General features: G+C 40.7%; 1 protein-coding gene across 3 annotated transcripts; it reads left to right on the top strand.

The window, feature by feature from the left end:
• The first annotated feature begins 5924 nt into the window (after positions 1–5924).
• YTHDF1 (YTH N6-methyladenosine RNA binding protein F1) lies at positions 5925–20026 on the top strand. 3 transcript variants are annotated; one of them, XM_069872212.1, is made up of 5 exons: positions 5925–6265; positions 6860–6884; positions 8310–8389; positions 12567–14093; positions 19730–20026. In XM_069872212.1, the coding sequence occupies exons 1-5, from the start codon at positions 6239–6241 to the stop codon at positions 19754–19756; spliced, it is 1686 nt and encodes a 561-aa protein (XP_069728313.1). In that variant the 5' UTR covers positions 5925–6238; the 3' UTR covers positions 19757–20026. The 3 variants fall into 3 exon arrangements, with proteins under 3 accessions (XP_069728313.1, XP_069728314.1, XP_069728312.1); XM_069872213.1 differs by lacking the exon at positions 6860–6884; XM_069872211.1 differs by lacking the exon at positions 19730–20026 and having other exon boundaries at positions 12567–14156.
• Positions 20027–22557: the final 2531 nt, after the last annotated feature.

Raw genomic sequence — 22557 nt, 5'->3', positions numbered from 1 at the left:
CCCCAGTCATTCTGCTCAGTTTTTAAATTGACATTTAAAAGACTCTGCTTTTTCTTCCTAAAAACAAATTTAAGAAGGTATGCCATAATAAAACAGAGAACAGCCACACTCAAACATCTCACAGCATTCATTTTACAGCCTGACAGAGGCTACTTCTAATGCTTCATTTTCCCCAGTTGGTTGGCTCTGTGAGTGGGAGTCACTAGGGCAAGATACAAAGTTCAGCTCAGATTTCTGCAGAAAATAAGGTTTAGGAGGCTCAAAACACAAGTCTTGTGGTCTTATTAAAACTTTGCCTAGTACCAGCTGTGATGTCTTGGCTCCTATGACATCGTGCTTGTAAACCTCCTATTTTGCTATGGTGCCTTTACTACAACATCCTATAAAGAGCCCTCGCAATCCTGTTGTTACTCTACTAGCAGTATCACTGTGTCTTTCTCAAATTGCTGGCACGCATTTATGTTTTGCACTGTACTATAAAATAAACAGACAATAGCACCAGGAATTTCCTCAAGACAGCTTCAACGGATTGCAGTGCCTTTTGAACACTGACTCTCTTGCTACCATTGCATCTTCACAATTAGAAATCTTGCTATTCCTTCACCTTGCTGTGGCCACAACTCAGAACAAAGGATTTTAAGACTAGTTTTGAAAGCTGCAATCATATGAAAATGTGTTTTCCTCTACCACTGAGAAGATGCATGTAGCTTATGCTTAACAAAATGCTAGTTTTCTGCATTAAAGTAAGAACATGGTTGGTTTACATTTGTAAAAAAGAGATAAACTAGCATTTTTCTTCTAAGGAAAAGATCCAGAGTCTTTTTCTTACATGCAAACCTACACAAGTATTTTAATTAAAACAACAGTGTTTAATTTATTTTTTTTTAATTACATACATGCTAATGAAAATCCCTGAGCAGCAGAGGGCAGTGCTTATGTATGGAATTTACAGAACCTCCTACCAAGGGAATGTGGGAGCCCAGGAGAGATCAGTGATAACAACCAACAGCACCATCACCGTTCCTGGAGAAATATGAGCTCCTACATCACTGAGCTCATTTCAAGCATAATTGACAACCAATATTAGGCAGTGAGTTGAAACATTCTAAAAATAAAGGAATGTAAACACATATAATCAAAAATATGTTTGCTAATATCAGCCTGTTTTGGAAGGAAAGCAATCAAGAAATACCAGGGCCAGAGTATAGCTGGAGACAGTGTGATGAAGAGCTCAAAAGGGCTGAAGTGACTGGAGACACTGGAAACACTCCAGCAGAGTTCAGCATCTCTAACCTTGAGGTTCTTCATAGCTGTAAGGGGACAAATTTTGTGTGGTTTAGCTCAAGGATGACTATTGGTCTTTCATCAGTTACTTAAGAGTTAATAAAAAAAAGGCTTTTATAATGGGGGGGGGGAATCTATCAGTGCCATTGCAACTGATGTGTAAGGGGGCCAGACATCAAGGAAATTAATGGCATCATTCCATGGATTCATTTTTCAGAATAAAACATTCAGACCTTGTGATACAACTGCTTTCCAGACTGAAGTACAGCAGATAAAATCATTAAATTTGTAGCCGTAGAAGTAGGTGACTGCTCCTGTTTCTCTATTTAGGGCCTTGCTTTTCCTTTTCTGGATGCCTTTTCCTTGTCCATTGTCCTTCATGCAGAATGGCCAGCTGGTTCCATCCTGCAGCAAAACACCTGCACTCTGCTGCTCTCCGAAGGGTTGCTGGCACTGTGTTTCCTGCAGCCATAAAATCTGCAAGGGTGCCTGTCCGTTCAGCTGCCTTCCAGGGCAGCACGGAGGGACCAAAGCACATCACTGCCTGTTGACACAAGACTCCAAGGCATCCATAAAACAAACACACTATGGACAGGCAGCATGATCCAAGCCAGTGAATAATGAGGAGACATACTGAGAAGTGACTGGTCACACTAGAGACAAACACAACGTCCTTCCCTTAGGGCAAAGCTCAGAAGCCTCATTTTGCTCTTTCCTCCAGCTCAAGGTTCTTTCTTTTACAATAAGCAGTACTGCTAGGGACTAAAAGGGATCTTCTCTGCCTATCAACGTTCTCCTCGCTGTGCTTTCCTTATTTTTTCAATAAAGAACAAATGAACACAATAATAATAATAAACTATTTATTCCCCTAAATATTAACAATCATTAATTCAGGAAGTCTTAAAAATGTTGCTATAAAGTAAATACCCACAGTATAACTGTACACTGGCAGAACTAATGCACAGGGGATTAACAGGTACTTGTTTGGTGAAGTGATTTCCTAAGGATTCAATCCTTTTAATTTCTTTCCCTAACTCTTTCTTCTGGCCTCCACTACCACAGCATCTGATTTCCTCTGAACTTTCTATATTGTAATACTTAGTAATAGCTAAATGTAGCTTGCAATATGATTCATGGAAGCACTTATAATCAAACACTATTAATATACCAGCCTACAGGAACAGAACACAGCACATATCGAAAGAAAAATCTCCAATGTGCAGCAGATCCTCAAGAAATCAAGAGGAACAGACCTTAAAATCCTAATGTGATTTGAAAGGAAAGCAAACTAACATGGTAGTTCCTTGGAGCAAGGAACATGTTTCTGTTACAAGCCAATACTATGCTTATATTGTTTCATAATTCCATTATTCCAGTGTCCAGGTCATTATAAAAAAAATATTTCTGCTACAGAAGATAGAGTTGACTGAAAACTGTTCAGTGCTTTTTTCAAAAGGTAACCATTTAGAGAAAATTGCTCCTTTTTAGTTTTCTAAATGGCTTTTGGAGCTGAAAAATTTTAGTTTCTTTTTCAAGGGTGGTTTGGTTTTTTTTCTTTATTTGGTTTTCTTTCCTTTCTCCCCTTTGCCAGTGAACACAAAATATCATGGTGAAAAAAAAAAAAAAGGGAATTGGGGTTGTTTAGCCTGGAGAAAAGGAGGCTGAGGGGAGACCTTATCACTGTCTACAACTGCCTGAAAGGAGGTTTAGCAAGGTGGGTGCTGGTCTCCTCTCCCAAGTGACAGGCAATAGGACAAGAGGAAACAGCTTCAAGTTGCACCAGGGCAGGTTCAGATTAGAAATCAAGAAAACTTTTTTCACCTAAAGGGTTCTTGGGCACTGGCAGAGTCTGCCCAGGGAGGTAGGTGGTGGAGTCACCATTCTTGGAGGTGCTTAAAAGATGATAGACAAGGTGCATAGGGATGTGGTTTAGTAGTGGACAGGTATGGTTGGACTCAATTCCAAAGGTCCTTTCCAACCAAGCGATTCCATGATTCTATGATTTCCAGATTCCTTTTTATTCTGACACAGGGTCTCACACTTGTGCTCTATTCACTCTGCTTACTCAAAGCCTGACAGGAGATACATGAACAGAAGACAGGTAGCCTCATGTAAGCTGGGTGGCATTGCTACTCTGAGTTGTTCACAAATAAAACTAACAGCTCTTCAGATTGCTATCAGCTTGTGACTAATGTACGTTCCACTATTCAACCATTAATTACCTTTAAAGAAGGATTTGTCAGGCATTGTTATGACTCTAATGGAGCTCATCCTACTTTTTAATTGGTGGAAAATCAGCCATCAACAAACATGGAACATCTGATTTTCCAATTAAAATCTGCTATAGTTTGGAACGCATTTTTATTGCAGAGAGATGTGCCTAGCTGCCTGAACACTGCTTGGACGACAGACAGAAAGATCTGTTCTTGCACTACTCATTCTAGCAATCATGTTTTTCTCCATGCAAATTGACTCAGATTAGGTTTATTTTGTCCCTGTATAGATAATCAATGGCGAGATTGGAAGATGAAGAAGAAGGACAACAGATCAGCCTGAAGGACACTGCAAAAATCTGATATGAAAAGTGGGTGACCACATTGTAAAAAGTAAACAAAGACAGACTGACCTTACAATTTAATGGAAACTACAAGACAACAGCAACAAAGAGTGGCTGATGGTGAAAACCAAGGGGAAGACATGGAGAGTCCTCATCAGCTCCTTGCAACAGCTGTCCAGTGAAGTAGTGCGATGATGATGTCAGATGATATCTCTGAACAGACCACACTCTGCTATAATTTCCCTTTTCATGTTTCACAAATGATGTGCCAGTGACAGCAAAAATAGAAGAGAAGGACAGATACTGTTTCTCTGTGTCTGCTTTTATTTTTTGCCCTAAAATGATGGAAATTAAGGATGGGTCCTTGCTTTGGCTACAGTCCACGGGAGTTGGGAATGCAGGAGGAAGAGGATTCCAGCATAGCAATGTTTGATTTTACCTCCATGCTCATAAGAGGGGGCTGCAGGAAATCCCTGTAAAATCTGAATTCAAACAGACAAAGCATTCTGTAATTTGCACATGAACACTTCTGAGATTTCAGAGTGTGTTAGCAAAGGAAGAAAGATTCCCTCAGCTTTTTCTTATACTAGAAGAACATACCACTACGTTTCTCTCAACCAAGACAAAGCCAAACAAAAACTTGTGTTACACCTCAGTTTAAAGTGTTACGCTCCAAGAGTATCCTGAGTTGATATAATTCTGAATATTGTGTCTTATCTACGTGCTTCAAGTGAGACTTCTTGTCTTACTGGTTTTGCCTAAAAAAAATTGCGTACTTCTCAAAGGATAGGAAAGATCCTTCTTAAAGTTGCCAGGAAGAAGCAATAAATAATGCAAAAGAAAAATAATATTCCCACAAATATGGACTTAGACACATACATGTGTATGTGTGCTTGATGTGCTCTGCCTTTAAATCTGAAATAGCAGGTATAGCCTCATAGCTTTAGTCCCCTGTACCCTGCAAATACAGTTCTAATATTCTGCCTACATACACTCATGGCTGGGATGATTCATAGTCACATACTTTCTATATCAAGACTAGTGAACAATCACAATCACATGGACTTCAGAGCAGTGCCCATCACCCAAGTATCCAGGACAAGCCTTTCCCTCTTCCTTCCAGACAGATGTTCGGCTCTGTAGCGATGCTGCTCATTTTTTTCTCACATTTGTTTTTGAAGACACTGACCCAGGGCAATGTACAAGCATTTATGCACAGAAACCTGTTAAACAGCAGAGATATGTGAAAGGAGAGAGAAGGTTGCTCTCTACAACTACCTGAAAGGAGGTTGTGGAGAGGAGGGTGCTGGGCTCTTCTCCCAAGTGACAGGGGACAGGACAAGAGGGAATGGCCTCAAGCTCCACCAGGGGAAAAATATCATCAGGAAAAAAATACTTCATGGAAAAGGTCATTGGGCACTGGCAGAGGCTGCCCAGGGAGGGGGTTGAGTCACCTTCCCTGGAGGTGCGTAAAAGACTGGTGGATGAGGCGCTGAAGGACGTGGTTTAGTGATTGATAGGAATGGTTGGACTCGATGATCCTGGGGGTCCTTTCCAACCTAGCGATTCTATGATTCTGAGGTTGGACCGGGCTTCGAGCAGCCTGATCCAGTGGGAGGTGTCTCTGTCCATGGCAGGGGCTGGAACCGGATAGCCTTTGAGATCTGTTCCAACCCAAACCACTCCACGATTCTGTGACTCTATGATTCTGTGATTCTCATTCTACGACTCCACGATTTTATGACTTTTTACAAGGGTGTGGAGCGATAGGACGAGGGGGAATGGCTTTAGATTGGACACTAAGAAGAAATGTTCTCCTGTGAGGGCCATGAGGCTCTAGCTCAGGTTGCCCAGAGCAGTGGGGGCTACTCCATCCCTGGAGGTGCCCAAGGCCAGGCTGGATGGGGCCTGGATCCCGTGCTTTGACGTCCCCCCCACCTCGAATCCCACCCAGCGCGGCTGTGGGAAGCGTCCTCCCACCCCCGCCCCGCCCCGCCCCGCGCATGCGCAGCCCCCGCGTCTCCTCCGCGCGCGCCGGGCTCCGCGGCCCCGCCCCTCGCTCCCGGCGTGCCCCGCGCGCTGCCGGCGCTGACGTCACCGCAGCCCCGCGCCCGCCGCCATTGGAGCGGGAGGCTCCGGCTCCGACCGTCGCGGCGGCCCCAGCGCGGCGGGCAGGGCCCGGGTTGGGCATGTGAAAGGACGGGGAACCCAGGGCGAGCCCAGCCGCGGGTACCGGCGCCGCCCGACCGCCCCCCCGGGGCCCTCTCGAAGAGACGCCAGCGGCCCCTTTCCCTCCCTCGGCCCCTGCGCGGCCGCCGCCTGAGGGGGAGGCGCCGCCAGGCCCCGCCGCGCCCGCCCGGCCTCGCTGCCGCACCACGGCGGGCCCCTACATGAATTATGTCTGCCACAAGCGTTGACCCTCAGGTAAGCGTTGGAGCGGGGCTCAGGGGCGGCCGCCTCCGCACCCCGGGCGGGGGTTTCCCTGGCCGGGGCCTGCGGCTGTTCGGGAAGGGCTTTTCCTCGCTCTCCCGGCCGCTCTGGAGCTTCGTTACCGCCCCCGTGGGCGCGGCGCGTCCTCTTTCGGGGTTCGTGGGTATGCCTAAGGGAGGCTTGAAATTGGAAAGGGGAAGATTCAGATTAGGCGTTAGAAATTCTTCACGATGAGGGTGGGGAGGCCCTGGTGGTGGCTGCCCCATCGCTAGAGGTGTTGAAGGCCAGGTTGGATGGGGCTTTGATCCAGTGGGAGGTGTCCCCGCCCGTGGCACGGGGTGGAACTGGATGGGCTTTAAGGTCCCTTCTAACCCAAACCATTTTATGAGAGCATCAACAGCACTTCTCAGCCCTAGTTCAGACATACCCTGCTGTGTTTTTGGCCATTTTATCAGCCTCTTATCCCTTCTCAAAAGCTGGGTGCTTTGTAGTGACAAATGAAGCAGTTTTCTAAAATTAACTTTTTATATTTATCTTATTTTTTTCTCTCCTTTTTCCTTTACCCAATTGTGTGCTGTGGCTTCCCAGAGACCGAAGGGACAGGATAATAAAGGTGAGGATCATGCTGCAGTCTGGTGGTTTACATTGTTAGCGTAATAGATTAATTATGCAGGTACCTGTAGATGAGTGGAGAGGTATTGCTCTTAGTGCCTACGGATACTTTCTGGAGCAAGGGAAGTTGTACTTTGTTTCAAAAAAAAGGCAAGCTGATATTCAGACAAGTTTACATCCCACTTAATGCAACTGAGCTATAATGGGAGGGACTATGTGTTTGTTCTCTTCATTTCCTGAAAACAAAACAGGCTTCTACAAAAAGTCACAAGGATTTGCCTATTCAATTTGTATTTTCTCCGTAGTGTTTTGTAGTCTCTTCCTGTTCTGTGAATTCAGTTGCATTCCTGGTTTGCTGTTGGTCGATATATGCAGCAGCTGTTATATATAAGCCTACAAACTTAACTATTTAAGGAATTTTAAATAAAAGCCAGTTAACCTCTGATGAGAAAAAAAAGCTTTTTATAATAATTTCTATACTTCATTTGAAATTCAGTAACAAATCATCTAAGGTAATACCATGATCGTTACTGTGATTGCTGGTAAATGTGTAACTGTTTAGGCTTAGGGACTAACAGTATTCAACTCATAAATGCTTTTTAATATATCTTAATCTGCCTTAAAAGTGCAGCTGCTTCTACTTACAGAAAGTTTGAGACTCTTTGTTATGTTTGTAAACAGCTTTTTTACCTCTACTCTCCTTGATAAACTTCACAGAAAAAGTTTGGTAAATTCCCAAACTTATTTGTTAGGCATCCTGTTCTGTGTAGTGTTTCATTTGGTTCAGCTGAACTGTTCCATGAAATAGTTGCTTGATCATGTAATGTGTTAATGTGCTTTCTTAAGTTTAAAGCAAAGAACAGAAATTACTTGAAGTGACCTAATAGCAGTTTTAGTTTTGTCTTTTAGTACTGGGTTTTGAATACTTTGCACATGTGAACTTATGCTGAAGTAGGCCTTTGGTTATGGAAGATAATCTATTTTACATACGAGAAATTGAGACTTAAAGTGTCATGATATCAAGGCACTTAGTCATTATTTCATAATTAAATATAACCTCATCTAATTTTAGCCAACTTAAATTAAGTAGTAAATAACACATGCTGGAAGGACAGTGAATCGGTTGCAGAGAGTTTTGGTTATGGACCAGAACAACAGATGCTGCTTCCCAAAATTTTTGTTCAGAGGTAACTCACGTGAATTTTGGTCACTCTTGACTGTATGATTTATTTAAAAATAGAGTCAAATTTAGCTTTCTAAACAACATAAATAGAAAATGGTTTGGGGGGGAAATGTCATCCTTTGGTCTTTTTTTTACTTGCAGCATGAGACTAAAAGTACTACTTATCATAAAATAACACGGTAGAAGTCTTTAGTGAAATGCTACTAAGCAGCATCCTAATATCTTGTAATCTTTTTCTTCTAGTACAAAATGGTTCATTACATCAGAAGGATACAGTTCATGACAACGATTTTGAACCTTACCTTTCCGGGCAGTCAAATCAGGTTAGTGTATTTTTAACTTGGTTTGTTTTCTTAGGCATGGTGTAGGCATTCAATTCATAGGATTGTGTTGAGGGAGCAAATTCCTTAAATAGAAATGGAAAAAGAAATGACTAGCATATTGTGTTACTTGGTAATACAGCTAGCATTTGTGCTCACAAAGCTAATATTACTCTGCATATCCAGATGGCCACAAGTGAAAATGAAGTTAATGCTCCAGCTAGTGTCTGCTGATCACTCCTCGTGTTGCAGGTTATTGATAGGTCGGACTGTGACTGTTCTTTGACAGATGAGTTGCATGTGGGAGTCTGAACACTCTTCTCTGGGCTCTCCTGATTTGTGCAAGTTGTATAATTTTAGGAATTAGCATAGCTGGAATTTGGTTTTGAAGCTTCCTAGATGGCTTGTAGAGTTGTCCCGCTTGTTCTTTATACTTCAGCAGATATTTTTGGCATGTCCTCTGAAATATCTTAAGGATTAAAAAACTGTTATTTTAAGAGTAAGGCATTGTAATGTAAACTCTCAGTGTAATCCAATTCATTATAGTGTATATTAAAGCAACATCCATGACTTAAATGCCATTGTACTTAAAAATGTCTTCTAATTGAAGTAATTTGGGGCTTAACATCCAAATTTTTAAAGTGAACAAAATGCATGGAAACTGGAGATGCTAAAAGTTTTCTTTCAGAAGCGTAACATACCATTTCAGAGAGAGACCTATCAGAGCTAAGCTGTTGTTCCTTGGCGGAAAGGCTCAGTGTTATATTTAAAAAGGGAAATTTCTAATTCAACCTGTAGCTGACAAATGCCAGTGTTAACATCAGTAATGTCACTTGCAAAACATACAGGTGCTGTGTATCTGTTATCTTCAGGGTGTGCTAAACATGTTTGTTAGGGCAGTTGGACAGATCAAACTGTCTTACAAGTTTGTTTTGGATCGTAGCAGCTTTCAGGAAGGGAGCAGACTTTAACACAATATAGATGTACTTGAGCTCTTTTTCATCCTGGAGGCTATTGAGAGACACTACTCTGGAAGTTGGGACAAGTGTCTATATGACAATGTGAATTGTCCCCTTAGCTCTGCTGTGGGTGGGAACAGTCTCCTCAGCTGAGCTTTGTAGTCCTCTGCAGCATAGATGTGTCCTCCAGACTTAAACTTGTGTGTGTGATTTTTAATTACTTAAAACCAAGATATGTTTTTCTAATGTGGAAGAAATGTGGAACCATCAGAACTATCTACTATAATTTAATTGTAGCAAATTTGTCGTAACTGTCAACAAACCCAGTTATTGGGTTAAATGGAAAAATCGCTATGGCCATTAGAATTGTCATAGTCCTAAAAAAGTTTTCTTATGTAAAAATGTAGCTCCATTGACGGATTTATTTATGTTGCAGTAAGAAATGGGCATGCTACAAGAAACAATTGTGTGTTGTCTTACAATTTTAAGTGGAAAGTGACAGTAGTGTTAATTAGGAGACTGAGGTTTTGTACTGAAGGCAACCATGTTTCTGAACAAAGCACTATTATCTAGTTATTCAGTCAGATTTATTCAGCCCCTTAATTACTGTAAAATGTGACTTACAAAAAACTGATGAGATATTTCAAACAAATACTTAAGAATGAGAAAAAAGAAATTAAAAGCCCTGCTGACACAGCAATATGTGATATCAAAGATCAAATATAGGTTGGTATTACTGTGTTAGCTGCATATTTTAAAAAATACCAGTTAGGCTTTAAAATTAATATTGAGTGTATTATACAAGCAAATAAAATATTTGTCTACCATCTTTCTATTGAAAACTTCACCGAAGTAGTGGTGCCTTTTTTCTCTTTCTATAAAGGTTCTAGTTTCCTAGAGTTAGTACAGATGAAGTTTGAGGTGTGGTAACTTTATCTTATAAAGCACACTAAAAGTACTTTTAAGTGTAAAGGGGACTAAGTGGAGTAGAGTATTTATATACAAAGTTACTCCTGGCAAGAAAGGCTTCCCCTGTGCAATGTCAGGGAGAACCAAAAGATTGTTGAGTAGCATGGAATTACTTGGAACAGCAAGGAGGATTCCCTTCCTAATTAACAGAATGGTTGGGTTGGTTTTTTTATTAATTAAGGAAAAAGAGGAAATAGGGGAGGATGCAGGAAGGTCAAGGATGAGTTTGTTGAAATAAATGTAGTGAAGTTGCAGTGAAGGACTTCTGTCGGGGTTTCTTTTATGTACTCTGGCAAAAAGCCAGTCAAAATAGATCGAATGTTTTATACGAATGTCTGCTGACACTTCCCTTTAATCTTGCTAGAATCCTTGTGGAAACTTCACAGGCTGCGTGACAGAAGTGGTTGTCTCAATAACTGCCTAGAATCCTTCAGCAGAAATGTTTTAAGACAAAACATCTGCTTTTTCCAGGCTTATTCTTTTTGTCTTAAATTCTATGTGTAGAATATATGAACATAAGTATCTCCAAAAATACTACTTGTCTCTTCCCTTTTATCTGCATTTGTTTTTACAATTTTCTTGATATTAGCACTGCAAGATTTAACACAACATTCTCAAAGTTTTTTATTAAAGTCTTTTATGCTAAATATTGATTATTTTAGATTGGGAGTCTTAGAAAATTTAGTGCGTTTTACAGGGTCTTCTCATAGGAAGGGGGAATTGTGTACCTCTTGTTAGTGATAGAATTTGAACATGAATAAAGGCAGCACGGACAGCAGCAGAGACTTTCTTTTGAATCAATAACAGAAGTGGTATGAATCAGTTTCAGAAGTGGTATGTAAGTCTTGGATGCATTTTATGGTGTCATTCTAAATGAAGAGTAAGAAATTTGAATTAGTCTGGCTTTGAGATGTCATGGAAGGGAGACATTGAAAAATGAGCAGTAAAAGTGATACTGTTTGTAAGTGGAGTGTTATGTTTCTCTTCATCAAGGAGTTTTTTTACTTCATTTTTATAATGAGCTGGAAAAATGACTGATGTTCCAATGCAGTTTTGCTCATTTTGCAGATATAGTTTTTCGAAGTTTGAAATCTTGTAGTTTGAAGGAAATCTTAGTTTTTATTTTCTTAAAATAATCTTTATCCATGAGTAGAAAAAGGCTGGCTACTGTTTGACTAGATAATGGGAGATGTTGACCTTCCTTCCCTCTCGATGGTAATTGCAGTTAATGTCACTTTGGAAGGCCCTCACTATATGTGCTTCAGGTTTATTTGGAGAGGAATAATACCTATTTTAGAATATTCTGTGTTTGTTCCTTTGCATTGTTGAATAGGGAAACATATGGAATGCCTCAAAATCGGGTGTCAGCAGAAGATTTAGAGTGGAAGGAAAGGCTTGACAGAAGCTTGGTCTAAGCAGCAGTTGAAAGGGTGCAAAAGTTACAATTTCGGAGGGGGGTTCTGCCGGATTACTCAGTCTCTTATTTTATAGAGTGGAAAAGGTGGCCTGTTGGTAAGGACAGTCAGGAGGAAGAGACTTTTGCAAAAGCCTGAATAAGGTCTTTCCCAAACAGTTCAGGTTGGATACGTACATCACATGACATATTTGCACATATTTGTATCTTGTATAGCAGTTACACTAGCTTCAGTTGCCAGTCATTAGGTTTAGTCACAGCAAATTTGGTGTGCTCCTTATTGTGTGTAATTCACTGTGGTCCTGGCTATGTCAGAAGTAGCTTTTATGTGTTTTACTGCTTCAGGTATGTTTTACTTGTCAGGAACTGTTAGCCCCTCAAAGCAACTCCGTAATGAGGACTGTAATAGTATTTCCTGTCATATTAAATTAATTTTGCCTAAAACTTCTCTCATGTAGTGATCTGGAAATACCAAATATCCTTTGTAGTGTTGGATGCAGAATGTAGTGTTCTACAAATTCTTTGAAATATTTTGGAGTATCGGTAGATTAATTGTAGAAGAAGCCACTATATACCTTTAGTAATGTAACTAAGCTTACATGCTCTCAAAATCTGGAGTACTAGCCTCATTATGAGCCACTAGTCTTGGGATGTATTATAAATACCTGGATACTGCATGTTAGCCCTGAATCTTTCTGGAAGCATGAACTAAGATCTGTAATTAGAAGTTAAATTATTTTGTCTCTGTTGTTCTTTTCTGTTTGATGAACAGTGTTGAGGCTGTTTATAAATGAAGGGAGGTTTTGCATCTGAAGTTACCTTTCTTTTTCTTTAACAGAACAGTAGCTATCCATCAATGACTGATCCTTATTTGTCCAGTTATTATCCACCGTCTATCGGCTTCCCCTATTCTCTCAGTGAAGCACCATGGTCTACAGGAGGAGATCCTCCTATCCCGTATCTTACCACCTATGGACAGCTCAGTAACGGAGATCATCATTTTATGCATGATGCTGTTTTTGGACAGCCAGGCGGTCTGGGAAATAATATCTATCAACACCGGTTTAACTTTTTCCCTGAAAATCCTGCCTTCTCAGCTTGGGGAACAAGCGGATCCCAAGGACAGCAGACTCAAAGTTCGGCATATGGGAGCAGTTACAGCTACCCGCCTAGTTCCCTGGGTGGTACCATTGTGGATGGACAGACAGGATTTCATAATGATACATTAAATAAAGCTCCTGGAATGAACAGTATTGAACAGGGAATGGTTGGACTTAAGATTGGTGGAGATGTTACGACTTCTGCGGTGAAAACAGTAGGTTCTGTGGTCAACAGTGCTGGAATGACGGGTGCTCTCTCTGGTAATGGTGGATCTAATGTAAACTTGCCAGTATCTAAACCAACCTCCTGGGCTGCTATAGCTAGCAAGCCTGCGAAACCGCAGCCTAAAATGAAAACAAAAACTGGACCCGTAATCGGAGGAGCGTTACCTCCTCCACCTATAAAGCATAATATGGACATAGGTACTTGGGACAACAAGGGTCCTGTGGCAAAAGTTCCTGCCCCCCAACAGATACCTTCTCCTCAGTCTGTTCCACAGCCACAGCAACAAATTGTTCAGCCTGTTCCAACTCAGCCTCCTCCATTGACTCAGCCGCAGTATCAGACCCCTCAGCAGCCACCTCAAAATCGCTGGGTAGCTCCTCGCAACAGAAATGCAGCTTTTGGCCAAAGTGGGGGAACTGGTAGTGAGAGCAACTCAGCTGGCAGTACCCAGCCTAACCCTCTTCCAAGTGGTGAGTCCCATCCTGTCCTTGAAAAACTGAAAGCTGCTCACAGCTATAACCCTAAAGATTTTGAATGGAACCTTAAAAATGGACGTGTGTTCATAATAAAGAGCTATTCTGAGGATGATATTCATCGTTCCATTAAGTATTCTATTTGGTGTAGTACGGAACATGGCAACAAACGCCTGGACAGTGCTTTTCGGTCCATGAACAGCAAGGGTCCAGTCTACTTGCTGTTCAGTGTCAATGGCAGTGGACACTTCTGTGGAGTAGCAGAGATGAAATCACCTGTGGACTATGGCACCAGTGCAGGTGTCTGGTCTCAGGACAAGTGGAAGGGGAAATTTGATGTCAAGTGGATCTTTGTGAAGGATGTGCCCAACAACCAGCTCCGACACATCAGGCTGGAGAACAATGACAACAAACCCGTTACAAACTCCCGTGATACACAGGAGGTGCCCTTAGAAAAAGCAAAACAAGTGCTTAAAATTATTGCTACTTACAAGCACACGACCTCCATCTTTGATGACTTTTCTCATTATGAAAAGCGCCAAGAAGAGGAGGAGGTGGTGCGGAAGGTAAACTTATTAAAAAATTTATTTTATACACAGATATGGGGAAAATGAAATGTGAAGGCTGCTGTGGTGGAAAAAATGTAAGTAGGAATTCAAAAATGTTTTTACTACATCTCAGCTTGATGGTTTTGTGTGTTTAACAACACAAAAAAACAAACTGGTCCTTACTTGTCCATGACAATTTCATAGATAATTAGTTTCAAAGCAGAAAACTAAGCAGTAATGTATGTCACCTTTAAGAGCAAGAGACCTGATCTTGTTTGTTCAGTTGATCTTTCTGGAAAAGGAGTTGTGGAAAATTGCTGGAATAGTGTTAGATTGCATTTCTGCTGAAGCCACATGTTATTATTTGGGTATATAGTGTTTCACTGCCCAGGTCTAATCTGTCTACTAATTCATGAAAAGTTTTGAGTGGAGATGTAGTAAGAGAAAGTTGGGCAGTAACTGGGAAGGTGTAGTAAAAACTTGTATGCCCTTCCATGGCGCTTGGCCTGCTTCAAGAGACATCTGTCCCTCTGCAACCCATGATCTCAGTTCCTAGAATGCTTTTTTTCTAATTTGGCATTCTAGATGGTAATGGACTGATAGGAGTTGGGTTGTGTACCAGCCAAGTAACACGCAAATTTGCTTAATCTTGATAGTGTTCCATACACTTTTTTTATATAGCATTTCAAGTAAAGCATGTATTTTGACAGGCTGGTTCAGTGCAGCTCACACTTGCTTCAAAATGCTTTTGAAGCGCAGAGTTAATGCATGTTCCTGAAGTTTGAATCAAAGTTGCCATTTTGAAAGTTTTATTGCCATTTAAAAGTGCAGTTGAAATTGCTTTAAACTGTCTTCATGGAATGTACCATTAAATTCTAAAAGAAAGAGATCAGTGGCTTAAACTTTTCAGCTCAACTTTTTGTAGCTGTCAGATGTGCAGAGCGTACCGCAGTACAGCAGGGAAGGAAAGCTTAAGATTGGAAGGTTTTCTTGAGTACTCTCTGTGGGGTTCCACAAGCTAAAACCTAAAAGCCTTTACCTCAACACTCCATTCCTTCAGTAGACAATCGGCAATTCAATATTTAATGCAACCTGTATCTTGGAGAGCTCTTTTATTATGTAGGACAGAATCCTGAGTAAGTCAAAAGGCCCGAGTTTCTTGGTGCTTACATTGTAGGGGGGTGATTGGGTTTTTTTTTTTATGCTTGTGATTTACTGCTGGGTTTGGATGGGAGAATAAGGTGAGACTTTAAGGAGAAAGAGTACTGGAAAGGCGATAGGAGATGTAGTCTTGAGCAGTTGACTTACTAGCTTAAGGAAGATCTGGATGACTGTGCACTCTACACCACACTTCCTTTTCTCTGTAATAGCTCATGGGGCTGATATTCAACTATTGGGCTGATCTCACTTTGGGTTGTCTTAATGTACATAACTATTTCCCACTTTCAGTTCAACTGCTGATGCAATATTGTTACCTGGGTCACTGCTTTATAACAGGATCAGATTTTCAAAACCATGCATTTTTCTTCTTTACTTAAAACTAAGGCTCTAGCTTGTAAAATGCATTCAGAAAATAAGCTATGAAGTCTCCTTGAATGTTTCCTCTGAATAGCTTGGAAAATTGGACAATTTACAGACAGTTGAAGGTAGTAGTGCTAGAGATGTGAAGCAGATCAGCAGTGAGGAAATGAAGTATAGGATCCCGCTCGTCAAGTTGCATCCTATAAAGCTACTGTCTGGGTAGTGAATATTTTCACTTTCATTGACTAGGGTTTTAGAAGTCCAACTGATTACTCGAGGTTTTTTTTGCAGGATATGCACATGCATAAACCTCTTATTGAAGTTTGTGCTCTTGAAGCTGAAGCCTTCTCTTATGCAAAGTTAACCTTTCTATGACAATAACTTTTGAACCAGATAGTGTTCATCACCAGTTAAGACATCCTGTGATCTAATTGACGCTTTCAAATGGTGGTTTGTGTATGTGCCATCCTAACTGGTTTTCAAGTTGCAATGTTTTTTATTCATTATACTCTGTGGTCTAGCTGAAAAGTTACTTGGTGAAATTTTGTGGTTCGATTTCACTACTGTTATGGTTACAAAGGACCAGAATTCTTAAAAACCTGCACATGGAGAGCTTGAATGCTTTAATTTCCTTTATCCACAAATATTTAGCAGGGAAGAGTGATGTCATGTAATCTGTACAATACAAACCAGTAGCATTTCCCTTCTCTTTAGATGGTTACAAGCTGTTGCTAGCCAGTGTTTCCTTAACCAATGTGTGCAGAGTAAGCTCTGGTGTGTTCTCTCCAACTTTAGCTGACTTAGGAATCTGTGTTAACACCAAGTCATCAAATGAGGATTTGGCAGGTATAATGCTGGATTAAATTCAGAGTGCCAAAGGCTCATCAGTAACACCAGCATTGCTTAAGGACCATATCATCATCTAGACTTGAGGGAAGGTTTGTTTGTGCTGGGGTGTGAGTCCAGCTTCTGCTGTGCCATAGTAATAAACTATTCAAGCTTGTTCTGGTAACCCAGAACCTGGGAAGCAAATGTTAGAAGAATATTGGTGCCTGGAATGAAAGCGCAAAACAGTGAGTGGCCTGGAATCCTGCTTGACCTTCTTGGCATTTTTCAGTGTTTCCAGAGCCACTACAGTGTCCAAAAAGATAGCAACTTCTGCTATCAGATCTCGGGCTCTTCAAACATAAAAGAGGTGTACCATGTGCAAGAGAGCTTGTTGAAAAAGAGAATAGAGTATAACATTGTACTAGTTATTAACATTCCCTAGAAACATGCTTTTACGTTCTTAGTTTAAAAGCTTGTGAGAAAATAAGCTTGTTGCAGATTTTGGTGGTTTTATTTGCATCTTGTGGTAGGACAGGGTCAACCTGTTGTCAGCAGTTCATAGTTACTGCATGGCTGTGCCGTTGTATCTGACCTGTGTCCAGGCACTTGGCTAGGTCTACACACACTTCCAAGGTCTGCACCTTGCTGTTGTGTTGGAAAAGCTGCGTAATCTTATCTCAGAAGGATCTTGAGTCCCTAAGGTTACCAGTTCTGTTTGAGTAATTAAATATTGTGAACTGTTAGCTAGTGCATGTTGGCATTTGTAAATACTCCTTCTAGCGTTGTGTGTTTCCTTTCAGTATACTTTCTGTGAACACATCCATTGACACAAAACTTTTAAGAAGTAGTTAAGCATTTCTATTTTTGTGTCAGAAGATGAATCGTACTCTCATCATACTGACCTTAACTAAAGTTTAGTTGGAAAGTTGACAGCTACTTTGTAACCGAAGTTTGGCATGGATGAGTCCCTGCAGAAGCTTCCATTTTGAAGGTTTTGTGGGAAACAGTTTTTCCTGCGTCTGAAGACTAGACATATTAATGTCATGAAGAAGTATTGACAGGAGCTCGTCTGTGAGGTATCAGAATCCTTCCAGGGAAAAGATTATGAAGACCTTTGGGTCTTCAGAACCAAAATGAGCAAAGCTTTGTTAGTTGCTTACAAAACTGCTTGTTCTTGCTTGCAGGAGTGCTAAATAGCAGTAAGGAAGAGAATGAGAATTAGAGCTTCTAAAAAGCAGCCATGCTCAAGAGCACAAAGAGTTATTGCATCAGTTTCCTCCCCATCAGTTTATGTGGTTTCAGACACTTCTTAAAAGGAAGACTCAGATTAGGCCCCAAGAGAAAAAGCGAGCAGCAAGGTAGGAGGAACTGCCTAATAAGTTGCTCAATAAATAGCACTTTACTGAATTATAACACCTGAGCTGAGTCTCTGAATGCTCTGAGCATACTTTGTAGGTACTGTGTCAAAGTAGCTTGTCCTCTGTTTGTGAGACCAATCCATGAGAATGAAAGACTTCAACTTTTAAAAAATGTGGAGTCACTAGGGTCAGTGAGTGCCAGCATAGAGAGCTAAAAGTAAGTTATGTAAGGTGGCAATGGGAAAGAATGGGCTGGTGAATGTGGTGGTGCAGTGCAGCAGAGTCAAGGGGGTTTACCACCTTAAAAAATGGAAATAGAGTGGAACAGTGGCTTTTTTGGGAGCCTAAAATGGGGTTTAGATTCTTTGTAATCGCCTTTTGTTTGAAATGTCAGGCAGCTGTAAGTTCTTTTCATTAACAATTCCAACACTCAATATGTTCTGATGATCTACCACTAAAAAATTAGTTTTTTGACAGTTCACCGTAAGTCAGGAACTGAAAGATAGGGGGAATATATATTATAAAAAAAATTATACCACTTTACATGGTCTGTTTTGTTGGTTTGGTAAAAGAATTCTGCTATCTCTTCTGTCTTCAATCATATATTAAGAATTTATACTAGACTTTTTGATGCAATTTCTTTATGAACATTGAAATATTAATATTATTCTGCCTGGAGGCAGAAATCAATGTATTCCATTTTAAAAAAAACCTCATCTGATTTTATGCTGTGAACAGCTGAAGTAGCAAATAGAACATGTTATATTTATAATGTTTGGTGTATTTGCAAATAAGCTTTATATCACAACAGAAACAATTCTGAGATGAATTTTGTAGAGAAAGATTCCACAAAACAAGTAAAATCTGAAGGCGTTAGTTTAGGAGTTCACTTGTTTATGCTTGAGGTGTTTCACAATTTTCTTGCTTGAAGTAGGATTTGGTGCTGTATTGATGCATTCAAGTGCAGCACACAAAGTGGTCTTTGCATGCCAGCTTTGTTGGGATGGAATGGAAACACTAAGGCTGAACCCTTCCTGTTCGATCTGCATGGTGGCTTAGCTGGAAAAATGCAGCTTGTCTTGCTGTCTTCTGCATGTTCTGAAACTCATGGGGCTCCCGAAACGGTTAACTGGCAGTGTCCCTCCCCCTTTTATGTTACTGGGTTGCTCAGCTTGCCCCTGTGCACCCTGTGCAGAGCCCCTGCTCCAGATCAGAGCATCTGCTGCTGGGGGAGCACAAGGCAGTTAGATGGAGACTGAGGGATGCCTGCAGGTACCCCTTAGGTTAGCTTTGTCTGCTTTCTATATTTGTGGTTAGCAGGAGCTTTTGAGAGAGCTTGCAGGCTAGAATGTTTGGAAATTCATGGGTTGTTCAGTCTGCCTGTGCTGGGTTTTATCAGACCCTGAAAAGCACATAACTTCTTCCAACTGATGTATTCCTCCCAGAACGGCTGAACAGGTAGGAAGAATTAGGAAGAGAATTTCTAGAGACCTCAAGTCCTACTTGTATGTGCCTAAACTCTGAGATCACCAGAGTACTTCAGAGTGATACCGTGTCTGTGGAGTTCACTAATCCAGCGTCTCCTTTCTGCTCTTGTGCTACTGCTGCAGTAACTGTGATAATACAGAAAGTAGAATATAGCAGGTGCTGTGTCTGCTTAGGAATGTTGATACTCCGTACCTTTCTGACTGTGACTTTGATCTGCTCTCAGTCTGAAATGACTGGGTATTCATTCAGCTGTTCCACCTGAAGCTGCACTTCATATTAAGATATCAAGTCCCTGGGCTTGTCAGGTATATACAGAATGTTTATAATATGTAGCAGTGATGTTCTAATGATGTGTATAATTGTCTAGGATGGCCTCAGTGATGTTAAAGTGCTAAAAACTTTTTTGCTTGTTCATTTGGCTAAAATCTTTCTTAACTTTTAACTTTTTTCTCTTTGCAGGAACGTCAGAATCGAAACAAACAATAAGAATAAACATATACAGTTTGATATGTATGCTAGAACTGATACTAAATTCGACTATAAGAAACAAAAATTAAGTATACTGGTGCTGTATCCTGGCATCAGGACAAACTAAAGCTTTCAGCTCCAATGTATCTTCTCGTGCAGGGGAAATTAAGTTGTTGCATCTTTAAGTACATTGTAGTTTATTTTTGCCCAAGTGGATCTGCATTAATTTGTATCTTTTTTCTATGTAAAATTCTGTAGAAATCATGAATAAAGGTGTGTCTGATTTTATTTTTTTAAGTTGGCAAACAGTTATGTTAACCTAATGTGAACCTACCCATGAGCATATTCAAGTGTCAATGCTTCCCAAAGAGTTCATTTTGGCACAAATTATGTTCCTAGCCAGGTATAGAGATTATGGAGAATACATGACAAATCTTCCTTTATCCTCCTCCCAACCCCTTTGTCTTCATGGTGGAAATAGGAAACTATGCCTTGATTTTTTATTTTTTTTCTTTTGTCGTTTGAAAAACTTTTAAGAGACAGCACTTCAGAGTTTTGAAATGGAACCCCTAAATTTCGGATCACTCTGTGCAGCTGCTCTGCCTCTTTCTTGATCTGTACAATTACACTTTTAAAACTGCTAATGCGCCATGTTTTTTTCTGTCTAGTAGAGAATCAAATTGTCAGTGAAATTGTTTCTCTGGAAACCCTTTCCCTTTCACATTCTGTTAACCAGTGCTTCAGTGTGCATTTGTTATACCATATCCTGCCGGGAGTGAGCGAGGTGCTTTCTCTCAGCCATGATTCTGCTTTACGGTTTTTGTAGCTTAATTAAATAATAATGTGATGCTATCAACATTGCAGGGGTTTTGGACAATGTGTTTAAACCTGTTTCAGCTTTCAGGTGTTATTAGTTAATTGCAGATCATTTTTAATCCTTCCCTTCATTACTCCCTCCCACCCCCAAGTCCTTATGCCATTTAAAGTTTTTATACCAATAATGCTGAGCTTTAACGTAGGAACTAATAGTACGGATAATATGATGGATTATGCCTCAGATGTTTAAAATTGACAGTGTGTACGTCTAATTTTTTTCTGTTGGATGAGTAAAAAACCTGTTTTAAGAAACTGAATTTGCTGTCATGTTTTTGTGGAGTGAGGGGACCGTCGGAGAACCTGTCACCAACTGGAGTTCCAATTAAGCATGGAAATGGTGCTCATGTCCGCTGCTCTAGCACACTGAATCTGCACGTGTTTATTGTAGAGGATCTTTTACTATATTAGAAAGCAAGTATCTTCTGAATACTATTTACTCCAAAAGGACCTCCAATTTAAATAAAGTTTAATCTGTATCATTTAGACTTGTATTTAGAACGTATAACTCTGTCTCTGGACTGTTACTGCCTGTAAGGGGTAATGGACAGCATCAGATTAACTTTTTCCTCTAGGAGAATACAAGCCTTAATAAACAATACATATTTAGCAAGTTTGATGTCATTTTCTTTTTTTCCCCCCCTACTTTCAGTTGTGTTCCTATGTGTATATACTCCTGAATTAAGTCTGATTTGAGAAGCGTTTTGATTGAATAACTTGGTAACTGGACTTTTTACAAGGGTATGTAGCAATAGGATGATTAGGACTGGCTTTATATTGGAAGGGAGGATATTTAGATTAGATTTTAGGAAGAAGCTCTTTATGATGAGGGTGAATTTGAACAAATTTAGAGGCTTTAGCTGAAACGGGTTTGGCTGTACTGATAAGAGAAGCTTTGCTATGTCTTACCCTGCAGTCTGGCTCTGGGTAGCAGAAAAAATTTGTAGCAGCTTTAGCATCCAGAGATTTTTTACAGATGCTGCAGCACTGTGACTGGGTTGTGCAGCAGTATCTGAGTTAAAGCAGGGAGAGAATTTAACAGCAGATAAAATAATGACTGTCATTAGGACTGTGTTCAGGTAACTGAAAGGCAGACTGGTTGTTCTAATTTTCAACTGACTGTCATTTCAGTTTAATGAGATGCCTGACTCTTTGTTTCATGGTGTTCAGATTGCACTGAGTGGGGAGAAAGCATTCTTCCAATGTCTGTTGTAGAATAACTTAATGTCATGGGTCTTACTCATTCTTTAAGTAATCAAAGTAATAGTTATGAAAGAATCTGAGAGCTGGGCTTGTTCAGCCTGGAGAAGAAAAGGCTCTGGGGAGACCTTAGAGCAGCTTCCAGCACTGGAAGGAGCTTCATGAATGCTGGGGAGGGACTTCTTACAAGGGCATTGAGTGATAGGGTAAGGGGAATATGGCTTTAAATTGGAAGGGGGAATATTTAAATTAGACATTAGGAATAAGTTCTTCGTGATGAGGGTGGGGAGGCCTGGCCCAGGTTGCCCAGAGCAGTCACAGCTGCCCCATCCCTGGAGGTGTTCAAGGCCAGGTTGGATGGGGCTTGGAGCAACCTGATGCAGTGGGAGTTGGAACTGGGTGGGCTTTGAGCTTCCTTCCAACGCAAACCGTTCTGTGATTAAGGTTAGATGTTGGATTATCCCATACTCATTCCTGGGAGGTGGGAGTAGGGGATGTAAAATTTAAAATGCTAATTCTGGTTTTTTTTCCTTTCACCCTTTAAAGGTGTTGATATTGAAATACGTGAGTGCCTGTTCACAAAGCACTTGGTTTTTGTTTGGAGAACCTACTCAAAGCTACTGATGGATTTACTCAAAGGTACGGGTTACATCTCAGTGACAAGTGGAGTGGTGTTTATTCCTTAGCGTTAGGCTGACTGTGCACTAGAGAGCACGGACAAGTTGTGACAGAACATGTGTGCTTTT

The sequence above is a fragment of the Phaenicophaeus curvirostris genome, chromosome 18, assembly GCF_032191515.1.
Source record: "Phaenicophaeus curvirostris isolate KB17595 chromosome 18, BPBGC_Pcur_1.0, whole genome shotgun sequence".
NCBI lineage: Eukaryota > Metazoa > Chordata > Aves > Cuculiformes > Cuculidae > Phaenicophaeus > Phaenicophaeus curvirostris.
This window is presented reverse-complemented; position numbering and strand designations above follow the sequence as displayed.

Bases quoted from the DNA above. Each gene is read 5' to 3' on its own strand.
- YTHDF1 (XM_069872211.1), top strand. From the start codon at position 6,239: ATGTCTGCCACAAGCGTTGACCCTCAG. The intron at 6,266-6,859 runs GTAAGCGTTGGA...GTGGCTTCCCAG, and splicing joins CCACAAGCGTTGACCCTCAG to AGACCGAAGGGACAGGATAA. The intron at 6,885-8,309 runs GTGAGGATCATG...TTTTTCTTCTAG, and splicing joins GAAGGGACAGGATAATAAAG to TACAAAATGGTTCATTACAT.